The following is an 18,439-nucleotide window of genomic DNA, read 5'->3' on the forward strand; positions in this document are numbered from 1 at the left end:
GTACCTGTATGACCACAACATAATTTTGCCAAAAATTTTCCACCATCCTGCAGTGTACAAAATTATTAGGGTCTCAGGAAAATATTACAGAAGGGATAGGAGGATGTTAGTGAGTAAAATGAACATGAGTGGTGTCAAGAGCTTTAAGTGGTGTCCAGCAGGGTTTATTGCTCGTGCTTTCATGGATAAAGAGGTAAACAGCAGGCAGGACTGGGATCCAGAAATGAGTAAACCTCCAATACAATGCCACTGAAGTTTATGGGCTCACCGTCTTGAACAATATCACAGTATGTGTGTGCATTAATGAACGACTTGGGCTCATATGCAAATGAACATGAGACATTGTGTGTATAACAGCACAAGCAGTGTGTGCATGGGAGGATTTCTGAGGGAGTATAAGAGTCCAAGGTGGGAACTCGGCAACCTTCTCACCCTTGTTCTATTTTACTCTCCAAGGGTAAAAAAGGAAGAAGTGGGGAGGTTATGAGCATGATGTTGTAGTGGCAAACACACAAGAACAGATATGGCGATAAATCCCCAACAAGACATCAGTCTGCCATGGACATGGGAACATCTTTCATGAAATAATGGCAGGATGAGCCGGTGAATAAAAGAAAGGCAAAATTTCAATAAACTACTTAGACTAATGCATTTGAAAGGGCTCCTTTCATTTACCATTCTTGATGCTTCAGCATCTGAATGAGAATGCAGATGAAGTGAAACTTCTATCAAATTAATGCGTAGGCCTATTCACAATTAGTGCTGACAAGTCCAATTATTACTTTACTACTCTATAATGCTTGCAGCCATACTTGATAGATGACTTCGTAAAACACCATCCCAGTTATCTTAATCCTCTCTATCCTGTGACAATAAGGTGTAAAAATGTTATAAAAATATACAGTGGGAACGGAAAGTATTCAGACCCCCTTAAATTTCTTACTCTTTGTTATATTGCAGCAATTTGCTAAAATCATTTAAGTTCATTTTTGTCCTCCATGTAGGCATGGCACCCCATATTGAAAGAAAAAAATTGAATTGTTGAAATTTTTTCAGATTTATTAAAAAAGAAAAACTGAAATATCACACAGCCATAAGTATTCAGACCCTTTGCTCAGTATTTAGTAGAAGCACCCTTTTGAGCTAATACAGCCATGAGTCTTTTTGGGAATGATGCAACAAGTTTTTCACACCCGGATTTGGGGATCCTCTGCCATTCCTTCTTTCAGATCCTCTCTAGTTCTGTCAGGTTGGATGGTGAACGTTGGTGGACAGCCATTTTCAGGTCTCTCCAGAGATGCTCAATTGGGTTTAAGTCAGGGCTCTGGCTGAGCTATTCAAGAACGGTCACTGAGTTGTTCTGAAGGCACTCCATTATTTTAGCTGTGTGCTTAGGGTCATTGTCTTTTCGGAAGCTGAACCTTTGGCCCAGTCTAAGGTCCTGAGCACTCTGGAGAAGGTTTTCGTCCAGGATATCTCTGTACTTGGCTGCATTCATCTTTCCTTCAATTGCAACCAGTCGTACTGTCCCTGCAACTGAAAAACCCCCACAGCATGATGCTGCCACCACCATGCTTCACTGTTGGGACTGTATTGGACAGGTGATGAGCAGTGCCTGGTTTTCTCCACACATACCGCTTAGAATTAAGGCCAAAAAGTTATATCTTGGTCTCATCAGACCAGAGAATCTTATTTCTCACCATCTTGGAGTCCTTCAGGTGTTTTTAGCAAACTCCATGCGGGCTTTTATGAGTCTTGCACTGAGGAGAGGCTTCCGTCGGGCCACTCTACCATAAAGCCCCGACTGGTGGAGGGCTGCAGTGACTGTTGACTTTCTAGAACTTCCATCTCTGGACTGCATCTCTAGAGCTCAGCCACAGTGATCTTTGGGCTCTTGTTTACCTCTGTCACCAAGGCTCTTCTCCCCCGATTGCTCAGTTTGGCTGCACGGCCAGCTCTAGGAAGGGTTCTGGTTGTCCCAAACGTGCTCCATTTAAGGATTATGGAGGCCACTGTGCTCTAAGGAACCTAAAGTGCAGCAGATTTTTTTTTTTTAAACCTTAGCCAGATCTGTGCCTTGCCACAATTCTGTCTCTTAGCTCTTCAGGCAGTTCCTTTGACCTCATGATTCTCATCTGCTCTGACATGCACTGTGAGCTGTGAGGTCTTATATAGACAGTAATCAAGTCCAATCAGTATAATCAAACACAGCTGGACTCCAATGAAGGTGTAGAACCATCTCAAGGATGAGCAAAAGAAATGGACAGCACCAGAGTTAAATATGAGTGTCACAGCAAAGGGTCTGAATACTTATGGCTATGTGATATTTCAGTTTTTCTTTTTTAATAAATCTGCAAAAATTTCAACAATTCATTTTTTTCTGTCAATATGGGGTGCTGTGTGTACATTGAGGAAAAAAATTAAAAATGATTTTAGCAAATGGCTCCAATACAACAAAGAGTGAACATTTTAAGGGGGTCTGAATACTTTCTGTACCCACTGTACATTATGAACCAATACATGATTTTTTGTTTTGTATTGTTAACAGTTTAAAAAATTTGTAATGGGACAGAGGCTAGGAACACCAACTTGGTGATTTTCAGTATATCACCATGTCGCAGGGGCACAATGGACATATTCTTTCAACCAAAGTTTGTATGATGGCTGACAACTGAAGCACGTAATGTTGCATGTCAGCCCTATAACCTGAGTTTAAAAAAAAAATTACTCAAAGGATTATAAACAGACAGATGTGTTGATGGCAAACATACCTTATACCGCATCTTGGGACAGGAGTGAATATAAAAGCCCAGGTAGTAGTGGGACAACTTTGGGGACTGTTTCTGTAGCTGCCTTGTGAAAGCAATCTCCCTAAAATGGAAAAGGCAGGTTAAGAATTTGAGGTTATATATTTTACTTACTGAGAATTAATAACATTAAGCAAGAAATATCTTGCTGTAACAACTTATAATACCATATTAATGTAAATTAGATCAGTATTGAAATATCAGACCAGATTACAGTGTTTTAACTGGCCCTGTAATTAATGACCAATGTACTGATTACATTGCTTAGCAAGAAATGCTGGAACACAGACAGAAAATGTTCCGAATAAAAGTGAAACACGTGTTTGTTATAAACACACGCACAAAAAAATCTCTGGTGTGCACAAATTATGTTGAGATATTCAAAGATAAAATACAAATAGCAATACCTCAAAATCAGTGAATGTTTTTCATGCAGCATTTAATGCTGGTATTAAGAAACAAAATGGTTAAAAACATTTAAAACCAGTGCCCAAGCTGAGGAAGTAAACACCCAAACTCAAAGAGGCAGCTTTTCTTGTCTCATTTCATTAGACAAAAACAATGACCCTCTCTCTATATAGGCACTGAGCCGTTAAGCACAAAAGCAAGCAGGTGGTAAAAAAGGAGAAGATTTAGAACTCTAAAGATTTAAACAGCTTCTTCAAATACAGTAAATGTCTTGCGTTCTTTATTTCCCCCAGTAGTTTCTTCCTTAATTGCATCCTTTTACTAACCCTCCATTTTCTCCTTCCATCTGCCATTTCCTTCACCATTCCATAACTACGGTAAATTCCAGCTCCTTTTGTTTCACCCTTCCTTCTACTACCTTTCATTCACTCAAATGAAGGGGGAGAATTCCCGTTCTTTCAATACTTTAGAGTGAGAGAAAGAGGCCTTAACATAAAATAGATGCTCTGAAAAATAAGACATGGGACAAAGCAGACCAGGGGAACATGGGGGAGAGAGAAGTGCAGAGAGAGCAGGAAGAGAATATAAAAGAGCATGTTGGAGAAAGCAAAAAGAAGGCTGAGGAGAGGCAGCTACAGCGAGGTGCTAGAAGGTCACCCACTTGCTGCCAGGTTCCTGGGTTCCCATCCCCTCGTCACAAAAGGCCTGAATTGAGTGTCGGGGGGTGCACGAAAAGCAAGGGGTCCATTCACAAAAAGCCATGCAGACCCCCCTCCTTTCTCTTGAGCCCTTCACACCCCCAATCTCACCCCAATGGCAGCAGCTTGAGTTTACTATTATCCCCTCTTCAGCCATCTGACACTCCAGCACAAGCCAATTATCAAGCCCTGATGAGTACATCCACACGCACGAGCGCACACGCACGCACGCACACACACACACACACACACACACACACACACACACACACACACACACACATACACACACAGAGAGAGAGAGGGAGCTGCAGCCTCATATGAACAAGGAAACATTTCTTCAAAAACGACAAAACTTGTGCTAATTAGCTGGATAGGATAGTATGTTAAGTTGCAGAGCTGACCAATGTGTGCGTGAACCTATTTTTGCAAGGTGCCACAAAAACAATTTCACATTACCTCCAGCAGTGTTTTTCACAACCTTTATTGAGCCAATTTTATATTGGGAAACAAAATTAAAGATACACCATCACACAAAAGTGCCTCAAAAAGTATACATACTGAAATAATGAACATCTTGTTTCAATTTACTTTTAAATGTGCTTATTCAAGATGGCGCCTACCAGTCTGGCTGCCGCGCTCTCTAGGATTGTTTTTGTGTTTTTCGTTCGACTCACTTACACAAGGGGAGACTTGCTAACCATAAAGGAGGCTACGGAGCCTCCTTTCTTTCACCAACTTTCGCAAATCCGCTCAGTTTTTTCCCGGAGTGACTCATCAGAGCAGCGACCGCGGTCCTCGGCGCATGGAAACGGAGGCGACGCAACAGAGGGAAGCGAGCCGGCATCCAGGTGAAACTCCGCAAGAGAGGATACAGATTGGCGTTTCCGTCCATCCACCTCGCGAATGTACGCTCCCTTCCCAACAAAATGGACGAGCTTCATCTTCTGATAAAGACCAGTAAAGACTTCGGACGTTCCCCCGCCATGTGCTTTACGGAGACTTGGCTTTGTGAGGCTGTACCCGATGGCGCCGTCATGCTTCCGGGTTTTCATCTTCACCGAGCAGACCGCATCACGGCGTTATCGGGGAAAACAAACGGGTTATGCTTCTATATCAACGCACAATGGTGTACGGACCTCACGGAGCTCAGCACACACTGCAGCCCGCATTTGGAGTTGCTGTTTTTGAACTGTAAGCCATTCTACTCGCCGCGTGAGTTTGCATCATTAATTCTTGCTGGCGCCTATATTCCGCCTCAAGCCAACATGAACGCCGCACTGCTAACGCTCGCCGAACAAGTCAAAGAAATTGAAAAAAGACACCTGGACTCACCCCTCATTATTCTCGGGGAATTTAACAAAGCTAAACTCAACCACCAACTCCCTAAATACAAGCAACACATTGACTGTCCTACCAGGGAAAATAACATTTTAGACCACTGCTATACTACGCTAAATAACACATACCGTGCCCTGGGCTCGTCTGATCACTGCTTAATTCACTTAATACCGACATACAGGCAAGAACTTAAATGCGCGAAGCCTACAGTGAAAACAGTGAAAAAGTGGACCAATGAAGCAAAGATGGAAAACAATGAAACATGGCAACTTCAAAGCTGTTTAGACTGCACAGACTGGAGTGTCTTTGAAAATTCAGCTTGCAGCCTGGATGAATATACGGACACTGTCACATTCTATATCAGTTTCAGTGAAGATGTGTGTGTACCAACAAAGTCATTTCGCACATTCAACAACAACAACAAGCCATGGTTCAATGCGAAACTTAAGCAGCTTCGCCAAGCTAAGGAGGACGCATATCAAAGTGGGGACGGGGCCCTGTACAATCGAGCTAGAAACCAGCTGACTAAAGAAATTAACATTGCAAAGAAGAACTATGCAGCAAAGTTGGAAAAACAGTTTAGCGCTAATGACTCTAAATCAGTCTGGCATGCATTCCAATTGCTGACAAATTACAAGCGACGATCCCCCCCAAGCTGAGAACAATAGCACACTAGCCAACGACTTGAACACCTTCTACTGCAGATTTGAAAAGGACACTTTTGTGGGCGACCAACATCAACTCTGTCCTCAAAAAGGCCCAGCAGAGGATGTACTTCCTGCCGCTTCTGAGAAAGCACGGCCTGCCACAGGAGCTGCTGAGGGAGTTCTACACAGCGGTCATCGAATTAGTCCTGTGTTCTTCCATCACAGTCTGGTTTGGTGCTACTACAAAAAAGGACAAACTCCGACTGCAGCAGACAATCAAAACTGCTGAAATGATCGTCGGTAGCCCCCACCCACCCTGTCGGACCCTCCACATCTCGGTCACCAGCTCTTCCAGCTCCTTCCCTCAGGTAGGCGCTACCGATCAATGCAAACTAGAACTAGCAGACATTCCAACCGCTTCTTCCCTCTTGCAATCAACTTCTTAAACACCTAACCTTCCATTACAACATGCTGGCAATTTTTTGACTTGAGTTTGTTGTCACATTTCTGTGGGGCCAATTATATATTACTCGTGCAGTCACTGTAGTAGTCTCGCCACGCTGCACTATTTGTATATCTGTTGTTGACCAATACTGGCCACTCATGCCAGAGTAGCATCTGCTCCATTTGCACACTGATTGAGGAGTATCTGCAACATTTGTACAATCAACATTGTCCCAGATTATCGCACTACTCGCTTGAAGTTTCGGCGCCCTTTGCACAATGGTCATTGCACCGGACTATTGCAATATTATTCTAACTGCTCTAATTGCTAGAGGACTCTGCATCTTTTTGCACAATTGTCAAAAAAAAAAAAAAATTACCGTCATTACCAGATAACTAGAAACCCTTTATTGCTCAGTTTTTGTCAATGTCTTTATGTCTCAAAAGTGTTCTCTGTCAATTGACTGTCTGTTGTCGTAATAGAGCAGCTCCAACTACCGGAGACAAATTCCTTGTGTGTTTTTTGGACATACTTGGCAAATAAAGATGATTCTGATTTAGTGTGAAATCTCTGCCTGTTTAGTTCGTTGAACTATTGTTTCTATTGTGTTGTATGAACGGTAACAGGTGGTTGAGAAACAGGTTAATTGTACCTTCTGCCATCTAGAGGAAGAGCATTTCATTGCTCTGCCAGGAACTAAAAAACCTAAATGATAGATTATGCGTGGCAAATAAATAATCTTCGTACCAATTAAGTGAAATTGCATAATTTGCCACAGCAAATCAGCAAGACCACGTGTCAAAGCTATGGCCCGCAGGCCAAATGTGGCCCGCCGTGTCATTTTATGTGGCCCGCGGGGCTTGAAAGGTCTTAAAATAAGTCAATTGAGCAGTTTACATGTGTATTCGCCATCAACCACATTTCCCATAATACATCGGTCTTAAAAATTACCGCCAAGTCACGGGATCTTACCACTAGGGGAGAGTGTACCCGCATCAGTGTAAAGCAGCGGTTTTAAGTTGAGAAACATCTACAAATGATCCCAAAATGTCGAGGAAGCAAACAATTTATTCAAATAGAAGGCCTTTTCAACAAAAATTGGAAAACGAACATATATTTTTCTGCTGCTGTGTGCACGGGTTTCTGTATTAATGCAGACAAAGTATACAGTATTCACTATTTACACATTTCTCATTAGCAGGTGGTATTCCCTTTGCACTTTATACCAGGGCAATTTGTATTTCTAAAATGCTAACTGTGTCACCAATGTTCTGAGTAGTGCAAAATTGTAAAAAAATAAATAAATAAATAAATAAGTCTAACAAAAAACATTTGAAAAAAGTTAATGTCATAACCTGGGTTTGGAGATATTCTTCTTTATTTACTTAAATAGTTTGATGGTTGATTGATGAGCAACGCGTTTTTCTTAGGATTCATGTTATAATATCAGGGCAATAAATAATAATAAATACAGTTATTTAACAATATGTTGAGGAGTATAGTTACATTTATGTTACATTTAGTTACATTTAAGGTCTTCTAACTGGCCCTTCAACAGCATCGATAATGCCAATATGGCCCTTGGTGAAAATGAGTTTAACACCCCTGACCTAGACCAATCACAGTGAAGCACGGTGGTCACAGCATTACGTATTGGGCAAGATTATTTACAATTGGAACAAGGGTTGGTTTAAAGTGGTAGGACTTACGGTATAAATATAGTCAATAGTCAGTTTTAGCCCAAAACTTTCAGATGAAGGAGAAGAATTTCAACTGTCAGCATATCAATTACCCAAACACAGACCCAAAGCCAGTGCTGGAATAGTCCCGTCAAAACCAACATCTAAATCTAATTTCAAATGTGTGGGGTGATGTGCACTGAAGAGGGCTGTATGCCTCCAATCTGAGAGATTTGGAGAACTTTAACAAGAAAGTAGGCCTAGGCAATATATCGATTTTATCGATTAATTCAAGGTTTCTTTTGTGGTGAACCATTTAAAAAATATAACATTTTCGGTTTTTTTCTCCTCTTCCTGCGGACAACATGGCTACAGCTAAAGAGAGAGTGACACGTTTATTCCCAAGAATAGAATGGTATCATCAGTGGTTTGGAACTGGTTTGAGTTTGCGGCGACAGACATGGAACAAGTAACTGCACGCTGCAAAGTTTGTCTAAAGCCCGTTGCAACAAAAGGCAGATGCACAATGAACTTATTCTGGCATCTAAAACAGTGGCACACAGCTTAGTGGGAGACATGCTGATTCGTTACAAGGCTTAACAAGACCCCTACAACCCAAAAACTCCTGCTAAAAAGCAGCTTACTGTGGTGGAATCATTTACCCAAAGCACCACGTATGATAAGAAAAGGGCACAATGGAGAACGATAACTAAAGCGATCACTTTGCACATCGCTCAAGATATGGTACCCATATATTACAATGGAGAAGTCTGGGTTTATCCATTTGCTGTAAACTGGAAACCCCAGTTATGTGCTACTAAGACGCAAGTATTTTGATGATGTTGCCTTACCCCATTTGTACAACAGGACTCGTGAGTAAATTAGCAGAGAGCTTGACGGGGTGTCGCTTTATCATGCAACGACAGACGTGGTCCAGTTGAACCATGCAGTCATACATGAGTTTGAAGGCGCACACTATCAACAATGACTGGGGTCTGTGGAGTATTTGTCTCCAAACAGCATACTTTCCAGAGGATCACTAGTCTTCTTTGCCAAAAATGTATAAAAGTTATAGACAACAAGCACAGAACGCATGTCCTACATTTCAACCAAAAGGTCAGTTTGGTTTTGTTCATACAGTGTGTTCAGGGAGACAAGTGGCACTGTTTATCTTTTAAAACAAGGCTTAACAAAAGTTTTAAGTTTGAACTTTATAAAAATCTTGGTGTTGATTTTTTTCATTTGCATTCAATGTGCTGTTACATTTATTTTTCCAAAAGTATTTTATTTAAGACAGAAGTTTTGCACTAACTTTTTGAAAACTTGTTTTGTGTTTTCTCTGTCATTTGTACTTATTGATTTCTTTAAAAAATAGGGAAAAATTGGAAATAGAATTTTTTTGTGAAATAATCTGAGATTTTATTTTCAGGCCATATCGTCCAGCCCTACAAGGAAAAGTGCCAAATGTTGCAGAAGTTAAATTGTGCCATGCTAACCCCTATTTATAAGACAGAACGTTGTAAAGCTTTGTGTTACAATGTATACTACTTCAGGCACCTTCCTGAGAAGGAAGAGACACTCCTGGAAGAACATTCTCAACACCACCCTCTTCAGTTTGAATCAGACATGTACACGACAACTCCAAAGGTTTTTGCCCACAGAACCCGCCACAGTGTGGTTGAGATGACCAGTTAAATGATTGGTCCACTTGTCCTCATTGGATATGCAAAGTTTCTTTACGTTGTTGGTTTAAGGAACCCACATTTTAAAACCTTTTTCAAGCCGTTTTGGTCAGTCCACTCATTCATGATCTATGGTCAATCTTATGTTACATTCATTTGTGATTTTTTTTTTTTTTTTTTTTTACAGGGCATAAAACAAGTATGAAAATGTTTTATACTAATTACAAATTGCAGGCTAATGATATTCTTTAAAATGTTTTGAAAATATAGCAATGAGTCTATGCCATTTGAATGGCAAGATGAGGATTAAGTGTTATCTTTAAGAATTAATGCTGCAGTGGGCAGCTTCTATAGCCCCTTGGCTGGAATTTTGCTTTACAACAGAGCTGTCGCTTCGATATGACATAGGCTATGTCTAGCCCCGCCTCCACTCCACTCCCCTCCCCTCCTCCATCGTGTGACTTCAGAACGTTTAATTTCATTTGGAAGGACAACTGGAGAAAAGATGAATACTCCAGAAGAGGTAATTATTGTATACCGTAATAGCTCGTGCATAATGCGCATTTTCCCCCCCAAAAAATTGTCAAAAGTCAGTAGTGCGCGTTATACATAGGTATAGGGACCAATGGAAAAAACGTTCAAATTTTATAAGTGTATGCCACCATCTATTGGTTATGAAAAAGCTGTACACTTTCATTCCAAAATGCCACCGCCACCTAGAGGTTATGAGAAATGTGTACACTTTCATTGTAATATGCCACCTAGTGGTTATAAAAAAAAGCTGTGGCCTACACATGTACAGTTGTGCTCATAAGTTTACATACCCTGGCAGAATTTGTGAAATATATATATATATATATATATATATATATATATATATATATATATATTATTATTATTATATATTTTTTTACATTTATTTTATTTATTAATTTATTTATTTTTTTAGTATGACTGATGACTAACAACCATCATTAATTTCTTTGTGGCTATGGTCTGTTTAATGATAATACTTTTCTGAAATGCTTCACTGTTTAATTTTAATCCCATTAAAATAAAATGAAATGAGTTTCCCCTGGTCCACGTTTTCTTTAAAGAATTGTACCCATCTTACAAATTCTGCCTGGGTAATCAAACATATGAGCGCAACTGTGTGTTTTCTCATTTACTAAATAAAAGTAGGGGTGTGAATTTCAAAATAACAGCAAGTAAATAAAAAAAGTATGTGTTCAAATAAAGTGCTTAACTTCAGAATAATTATTTGAAAACAACTAACAAAATACAGATAATACTTCATGTTTTGATCATATGGGTAGAAGCAAAATCATGCATTGTAAAAATGGATTACACATAGGTAGAAGGGTTTTCCAGAATTTTGAGGTCAACCTTGGAGGTGCGTCGTATTATACATGGGTGCGCATTATACAGGAGAAATTACGGTAATTATTTTCTGTTACAAAAATTCAAAATAACATGTTTAGCGTTTTACAAACGGGAGACAACATGCAACGCTCAGACCATTGCTAGGTAAAATGCGTCGTTTCTGGTCCGTCATTTCCGGTACGTAATTTTCTGTGCGCCAGCAAGCGCCGTGTGCAGGAATGTCACTAGTGCACACGCAATATAAAAGATTAAATACACCAAGATGGTAGAGGAGCTGATAGGCTTCATCAGCATTGTGTCATTTCCCCTAGTAGTGGCTTGGGTGAAAATGACTATTTTTATTTTGTTTTATTATTATTATTATTTTTTAAAGTTACACATTGCAGCTTTAAGGCCTTAATTTTGAAAAATCAAATGCAAGACTCTTGGACAGTCAGCAATGACAGGAATTGCAATTGGTGACTTGTGTGTTCTGTACAAGGGTTTTGCGCACAGACAGCAAGGGACTGTAGACCAGAAAGTAGAAATGAGTAAAGACCTGTGCTCTGGTATCCTACAATAACCAGGAGGACTTCAGTGCAGTGGGCTTCCAGTTCCAAAACTTCCTCCAGACAAAATCACTTTGTTTGAGTCTTGAATTCTAATTCAGAATAAAAATAAAATGTGAAGGGAAGCAGTGCACTTAGAATCGCAGAGGTGCCCCCTTTAACATGAGCAACGCCCACCTGTCTAAACTGGTCTCACGTTTTTGTGGACACACACACACACACACACACACACACACACACAGAGAGAGACACACTGTACACCATCATTAAACCAACATCTGTGAAATATTTTAAAACGTTTTTCCACTTTACTGGAATGGCCAGAAATGCGTCTCCAGTGTGTGTAGTATATGTATACGTGTGCTCTAATTTCGCATGGGCAGAGAGAACTGTCGCCAGCTAAACCACAATTGGAAAACTGCCTCTGCTAATCAAATGTGAAGACAGAGGAATGTTCCTTACAAACACGATATTAAACGTGTACACACACACACACACACACACATACATACAGTAACTTGCCTATACAGTATATATTACATCAAAGAAAATATTTTTCGAAGAGGGGGGGGTGGTCTGTGAAAGAATGAAATGGCAGGATATATATAACAAAATACTAATGAAAGCACGGTGGCCGACTGGTTAGAGCGTCAGCCTCACAGTTCTGAGGTGCGGGGTTCAATCCCCGTCCCCGCCTGTGTGGAGTTTGCATGTTCTCCCCGTGCCTGCGTGGGTTTTCTCCGGGTACTCCGGTTTCCTCCCACATCCCAAAAACATGCATGAATTGGAGACTCTAAATTGCCCGTAGGCATGACTGTGAGTGCGAATGGTTGTTTGTTCCTATGTGCCCTGCGATTGGCTGACAACCAGTTCAGGGTGTACCCCGCCTCCTGCCCGATGACAGCTGGGATAGGCTCCAGCACGCCCGCGACCCTAGTGAGGAGAAGCGGCTCAGAAAATGGATGGATGGATGGACTAATGAAAGACAGGCAAATATAAAGGATCTACAAGTGACATTTTACGAAGACATGAAATTTCAAGTCCATGTTTTACTGCAAACTGATTGATTTGATTGTTCTTTAAAATGAAAGTAAAAGTGTGTTGTTTGATCTTAGGATCAAACAACGCGAGTTCTGACAACCAACCTGAGAGCAGAGTAGGATCCCAGAGACAAGAAGGCAAAGTCTGGGTGGTAGTACAGGTAGACGGATGACACACAGGAAGGCAGGATATCGATCACTCCCACTGCCACAATCTGGCCATCTAGCCAGTACTGCTGGTGAAAGGAGCCATAACCCATCGCGGGCCCATCAACAGAGTACTCTGCCTGGGACGGCACAAAGAAAGTGGATAAGATTAAAAACCATTGCCACTGACCAAAATAATTGCAGTGCTCTTACGTGCAAAAGCCTGCAAAAAAAGATGAACATCGCACGCACACACACACACACACACACTTTTTTCAGGGGTTCGAAAGTATTTGGAAATTTGAAAATTATGGTTTGCTAAACTTGGATGAAAATCATTTGCCATCATTGGGTGCCTGAAGTCCAACTCTTTTTTTTTTGTCTCCCCTTTCAGTTTCCTCCCTGGAGATGCTTTGCCAGGGCATCACTTCAGTCCTGACTATTTGCATACTGCCTTCACCTTTGTCTTGAGTGAGTTAAAAGTATGCTCTACTGTGTTGAGGTCAGGGAACTGACTTGGTCAGTTTGCAATTGTGTTCACAGTATGTTTAAGGATACTATCCACATGCACGGTAAAAAATAAAAATACACTTCAATCACATTCATTTTTAAATAAAAAGACATTGTGGTAGTATATAGAGGTATTTAGGAGGTTCTTTCTGCCAGGCCTCACACATTATGTGTGGGGGTGTACAGTAGCGTCACTTTCTGGCTGCTAATGGCTCCCAAATGTGGAATGAGTGCAATAGTAAAGAGAGTTGGGGTAGAGTTGGTACTAGCTTCAGAAACACTCCTGGAGAGAACTTTTTAATAAGTCACTTCACCAGCCAGCTGTGGCTTGCTGCCAAACTTTCTCCTGTATGTCTGTGTCTGCTCGCCCCATGTGGTATGAAATAATGTGTGTTAGGGTGCATATGCTTGCTTGTGTCTAATCTGTTGATTGATGTAGGGTGCAATTATGTGTGCCACTTATCAAAGGGACTTGAGATTGTTTGATTTAGTGTAATTTCTCCAGGTTTATGAATACGTAAATGTGTGGCATATTCCAGTGCATGAGAAAGTGCTTGTTATCATTCATCAGTACAATTATGCACTCACCAGTTCAGTATGCATTCACTTTATACACTGATTTCAACAAGAAGCAAGGTACAAAAACGCAGGACTTGTGTTACATGTTATGACTGAGATAACTGCCATGGTACTGAACACCACATTTGTTTGTGTGAATGTTGGCGTATGTGTGCGTGTGTATGTGTGTGTGCTTCTTGAAGATATATTTTTAAAATAATGTGTTACACCACCAACATTGTTATTTTAAAATAGCAACAATTGTATTGTGTTTTTACAATATTTTTACAGAGAGTGAATTTACTAACATATGTAAAGCAGCAAATACTGTGGCTTATTTCACTGGCAATTATCAGTAATAACTAACTATATACTGTGTCTATACATTGTGTGTTTAAAGCAATAGTCAGAGTAATGGAATAATATACCTCATCATGGTTTTAATTGTACACTGAAAGGTGTGCATCTACCTGTAGGTTGCAGAATATAGTCTTTGTGTATATGCACTTTTATTCACGAAACAGATTACTAATCACACAAGGCTTTATGCCCACAAAATAGAACTTTCAGCGATATAATTAGCTTCAAGTTTGTTTTCCTACCATTTCAAGTCAAAATGGCTACAATTAACTAGTTCTGTTACTTGTATGTCATGACTAAAATGCTTTCACATTTATTTTCGAATTTAATGGATTTTATTATGTGCACACTCATGAAAACAGTTACATTTTTACATCCTCACACTCAGATTTTTTTATTTATTTTTTGCCATATCTGTTGGCAAATCTACCAAACGTTCTCTTGGGCTCTATATCAGAGGCTAACGATATGAAAGTGTTGATGTGGTTTCACTCCACATTAGCGTCGCCTAACTGGCAAGCAGCCAATGAATGAGGAGAAACAAAACTTGAGCGAGAGAGATAGATTAAGTGCGATAGAAGGGGAGAGTGTGTGTGTGTGTGTACGCGCGTGCGTGTACGCGCGTGCGTGTGCGCGCGTACGGTGAAATGTCCATCTGTGTAAGCAGCCAGCCTGTTATTTCTTGGCACAAGTTCAATGAAAAACACTAGACTCTTTGTAAGGGGTCCCAAGAAAACCTAGCCGAGTAGGTGTGTGTGTGTGTTTACATGCGTGTGTGCGTGCGTAATGATTTGTGTGTTAAAAAAAAAAAAAGAAAGTATTTTTCATCATCCCACTTTGGATGTGCATGTTTTATTGCAATTATATGTGAATGTAAGCACAGTAGAAGTAATGGGCTGTTTTGAGTTTGTGTGTTTGTTTATAGGTTCATACCATGTTCAAGGCTGATTGCTCTCTTACCAACCTGCAAGTCTCATCACAAGACAGCTTAATGGCTGTGTCCTTGCCACTGCAAAAACAATCTAAACTTCTCTGGAACATTTCAAACCAGCCCAGAGCTTCCCGTGCTCAACCAAATCGCTCGCATATGGCCAAAAGACTGGACCAAGTGAGCAGTACACTTTGAGAGTCAGGCGGTGGTTGTCGCTTATCTTTTAACCTGCATCACACATATTTGGGTTGACCCTCCCTATATGAGGGCAGTACTTATTGTAAACTGTCAGCCACATGAGCTCAGTGTGTCATGATCACCTTAGTGGAAAAGAAATTAAGAGTGCACTGATGCTACCGGCAGTGATGCTGCCAGTTCTCTTCAGCACAATGTGACAATGTAGGAACTCCAAGTTTAAAATTCCAATTATAGACAAACAGACAAATTCCTTGTGTGTCTTGTAACATACTTGACCAAAAAAGCTGATTCTGATATAAGAAGGTTGATGTTGTTGTGAGGCTGTTCTGGGAGATGTGTGATCACACAATGATTACAAAGTGACAAGAATAAACAGTAAATTATACATTTTTAATTGCATGTATTGACATAAAAAAAGGTTAAAATGATGGAGTTTGCACTTTCATTGACTAGTCAAAGTCAGAGTGTGCTACCTTCAGTCAAAATATGAACATCTTGCCAGTACTTTCTACAGCACACACACCATCCCAATTCACCAGGGTCATGTGAAATGACACTCATGGCCGCTGTTCATCACATTAACGATACTGATGTGCAACAGAGTAACAAAAAGCAAAAATTCACTGTCAGAGTATGTAAATAGTTTTTTAAAACACCTGCGATCTAATATGAACCCTCTGCAATCTTGGTGAAGATGAACCTAACACCAAGCATGTCCTTTATAGCTGCAGTTAGATGAGACTACTTTGCATACATTAGAAATAATGCAGGCCAATGTGAACCACACACACCATGTGGTGAGTGTATGTAGTCTAATAGCCCTCAGATTATAAACAGATGGAAGCCGACATGCAGTGGTAGAAGAGAAAAGCCACATACAATAACTCTGACATGAGAGGGGAGGACTGGGTGGGAGATCAGAGACAGAAATAAAAACAAGTTGGGCAACAGGGGGTCATACGAGCAGATATGGCATGCTAAATCCATCTAAGGAGAGTGAGTGAACGCAGCATATGAGAGGGAGTGTGCCACAGAGTGTGTGCAAGAAAGGGTAGTTCAATGTGCGTGGCCAGCTTTGAGGACTTGATAAAAGCTTGTCCCTTATAAACGCTTATGATGCTCATTAAGGAAGACCCAAGGGAAGCCACACAGCAAAAGTACAGAGATTTGTGTGCACCTCAGTCTAATTCAAGTTGCTGTTCCAAGTATCCTTCCTGCGTCTGATTACGGATGTAATTGTCCTGAGCTAAAATGTGCACTGGTGCCTCTAGAGGCTGAAGTTCACAAAGCCTGGTATGTAGTACTCAATGATGCCTGGCTACATATTCATGTCAATCAACGGCATAAAGTATACCAAGGTTTTAGCATAAATTCATTATACTTTGAAGCTGATAGCAACTATTAGACTTAATTTATACATTGAATAAAACTTTGTGTGGATGTATCAGAAGCCAGTGAGAGTTGGGTGATGCTTAAACAAACACTTAATAATCATCTGTTGGATACTGAGGCACATAGCAAATTTGTCCCACTTTATCAAGGGCAGAGAAGAAGGACTGATTATGGGCATTTTTTCAATTCCAATTCAATATGGACATCACATTTCAATTTAACCTTTGACTCCCTCTTCTACTTCCACTGCTTGCGATAACTCCTCCATATGAAAAAATAACTCCTTTCCTGTATCCCTTAACCACCACTCAATCAATCTAGCTGGAGGGCTTGAAAAGAGAGAGCAAAGATGAGTGGCTCAATATGTAAAAGTTGAAAGGAAATTAACTTTTAATTAATCTGTTCTGGTAATGTGTTGGCAAAGAAAATGTGGAGTAAGAAAATATCAGGCAATGCTAAAAGGAAAAATATTGAAAAGATGTATTACAGAACTGTGCAGAGGCCAAAGGAAATACATACCTCTAATGGTGAATCGCAGAGAAATCGCCGGAACTATAGCGGGATGCAGAGGGGAACAGACGGAAAATGTGAGTTCTCACTATCATCAAAATACGAGAAAGAATACATGGAAAAAAAAAAACTTCCATTCTTATCAGACTGTCACAGAAATAAGTCAGCCCTCAAAGTGTTCTCTTTACCCAGGTCTTCTATATGTTATATATGCATATGTATATGTTATATATCAAATACCACGGCAATCACAAAAGGCCATGAAAAGAAAGACTGTTTACACAAATGAAAACATTTAGGCCAGTCAATTAGACAAGAGGAGACAGTTCAGAGGATAAGTAAGAAATATTTCAACCTGGTCTCCATTTCCTCCATTTTAGATCTAGATACTAGTCGGGACAATAATTGTTACCGTTTCTTCAGGGGGAGTGAGAATACTTTTGAGAAATGTCTTAACAGGGCTTGTGTACCTGTCAAAGGAGGACCAACAAAAGTTTGTGTTTTACCACTGAAAGACTTGCATTGTGGATCAACAAAAGCAGGATTCCAGAGATGTACTTTTCCATGTGCACTTTTCAGTGTTTTTGTGCCAGGATTGAGAGCATTGTTTGTAGGTGACTTACATCTTCAGGACATAACTCTACATAATTTAAAAATAAATAAAACAATAACAGAAAATCCCTCATGACGGACTGTGTAATTGTATTCCCCAAATTTGCTTCAGTCCCGCTCTTGGACTCAAACTTTTACAACAAAAAAGAAAGCCCCTTGCCAACAACATCTGTGCCTTCTTGAAATCACTAAAATTAGCTGACACCATTCTGTTGAAAGATTTCAAAGTTAACCCCATATAGGATTGGAAAAGGCTTATTAATGAATGGCAAAGTGCAAAGGCAACATTAAACTCATAAATTCAAATGAAATATTTGTATATTAAATGCATTTGGGCATAACGGTATTATATGGGTATACGGTAAGTGGTAAATCCACAACACGCAGACTCACCAACCTATATCTGTCCTATATCTGTGTTTATCTAAAAGCAGAATTTATCCATCAAAAATGAATTTAACTTCTCTAAACAAATGGCTCATGACCAATTAAAATCTACCTTGGCTGCAGATTGGTGTATTTTTAATCAGCCACTCTGTTACC

The 18,439-nt window shown here is 40.1% G+C and overlaps 1 protein-coding gene across 7 annotated transcripts in view; it reads right to left on the minus strand.

Moving 5' to 3' along the window:
* LOC133485589 (arginyl-tRNA--protein transferase 1) overlaps positions 1-18,439 on the minus strand; it is a 62,354-nt gene that overhangs the window by 27,352 nt on the left and 16,563 nt on the right. For 5 of the 7 annotated variants that reach the window (XM_061789527.1, XM_061789532.1, XM_061789531.1 and 2 more), the window contains 3 exons: positions 17,294-17,326; positions 12,784-12,965; positions 2,772-2,871 (listed from right to left, as the gene is read on the minus strand). In XM_061789527.1, coding sequence (XP_061645511.1) covers positions 2,772-2,871; positions 12,784-12,965; positions 17,294-17,326 — 315 coding nt within the window. The remainder of the gene's footprint in view (positions 1-2,771; positions 2,872-12,783; positions 12,966-17,293; positions 17,327-18,439) is intronic. The other 2 variants (XM_061789528.1, XM_061789533.1) reach the window with 1 other exon arrangement.

The sequence above is a fragment of the Phyllopteryx taeniolatus genome, chromosome 11 (genome assembly GCF_024500385.1).
Source record: "Phyllopteryx taeniolatus isolate TA_2022b chromosome 11, UOR_Ptae_1.2, whole genome shotgun sequence".
Lineage (NCBI taxonomy): Eukaryota > Metazoa > Chordata > Actinopteri > Syngnathiformes > Syngnathidae > Phyllopteryx > Phyllopteryx taeniolatus.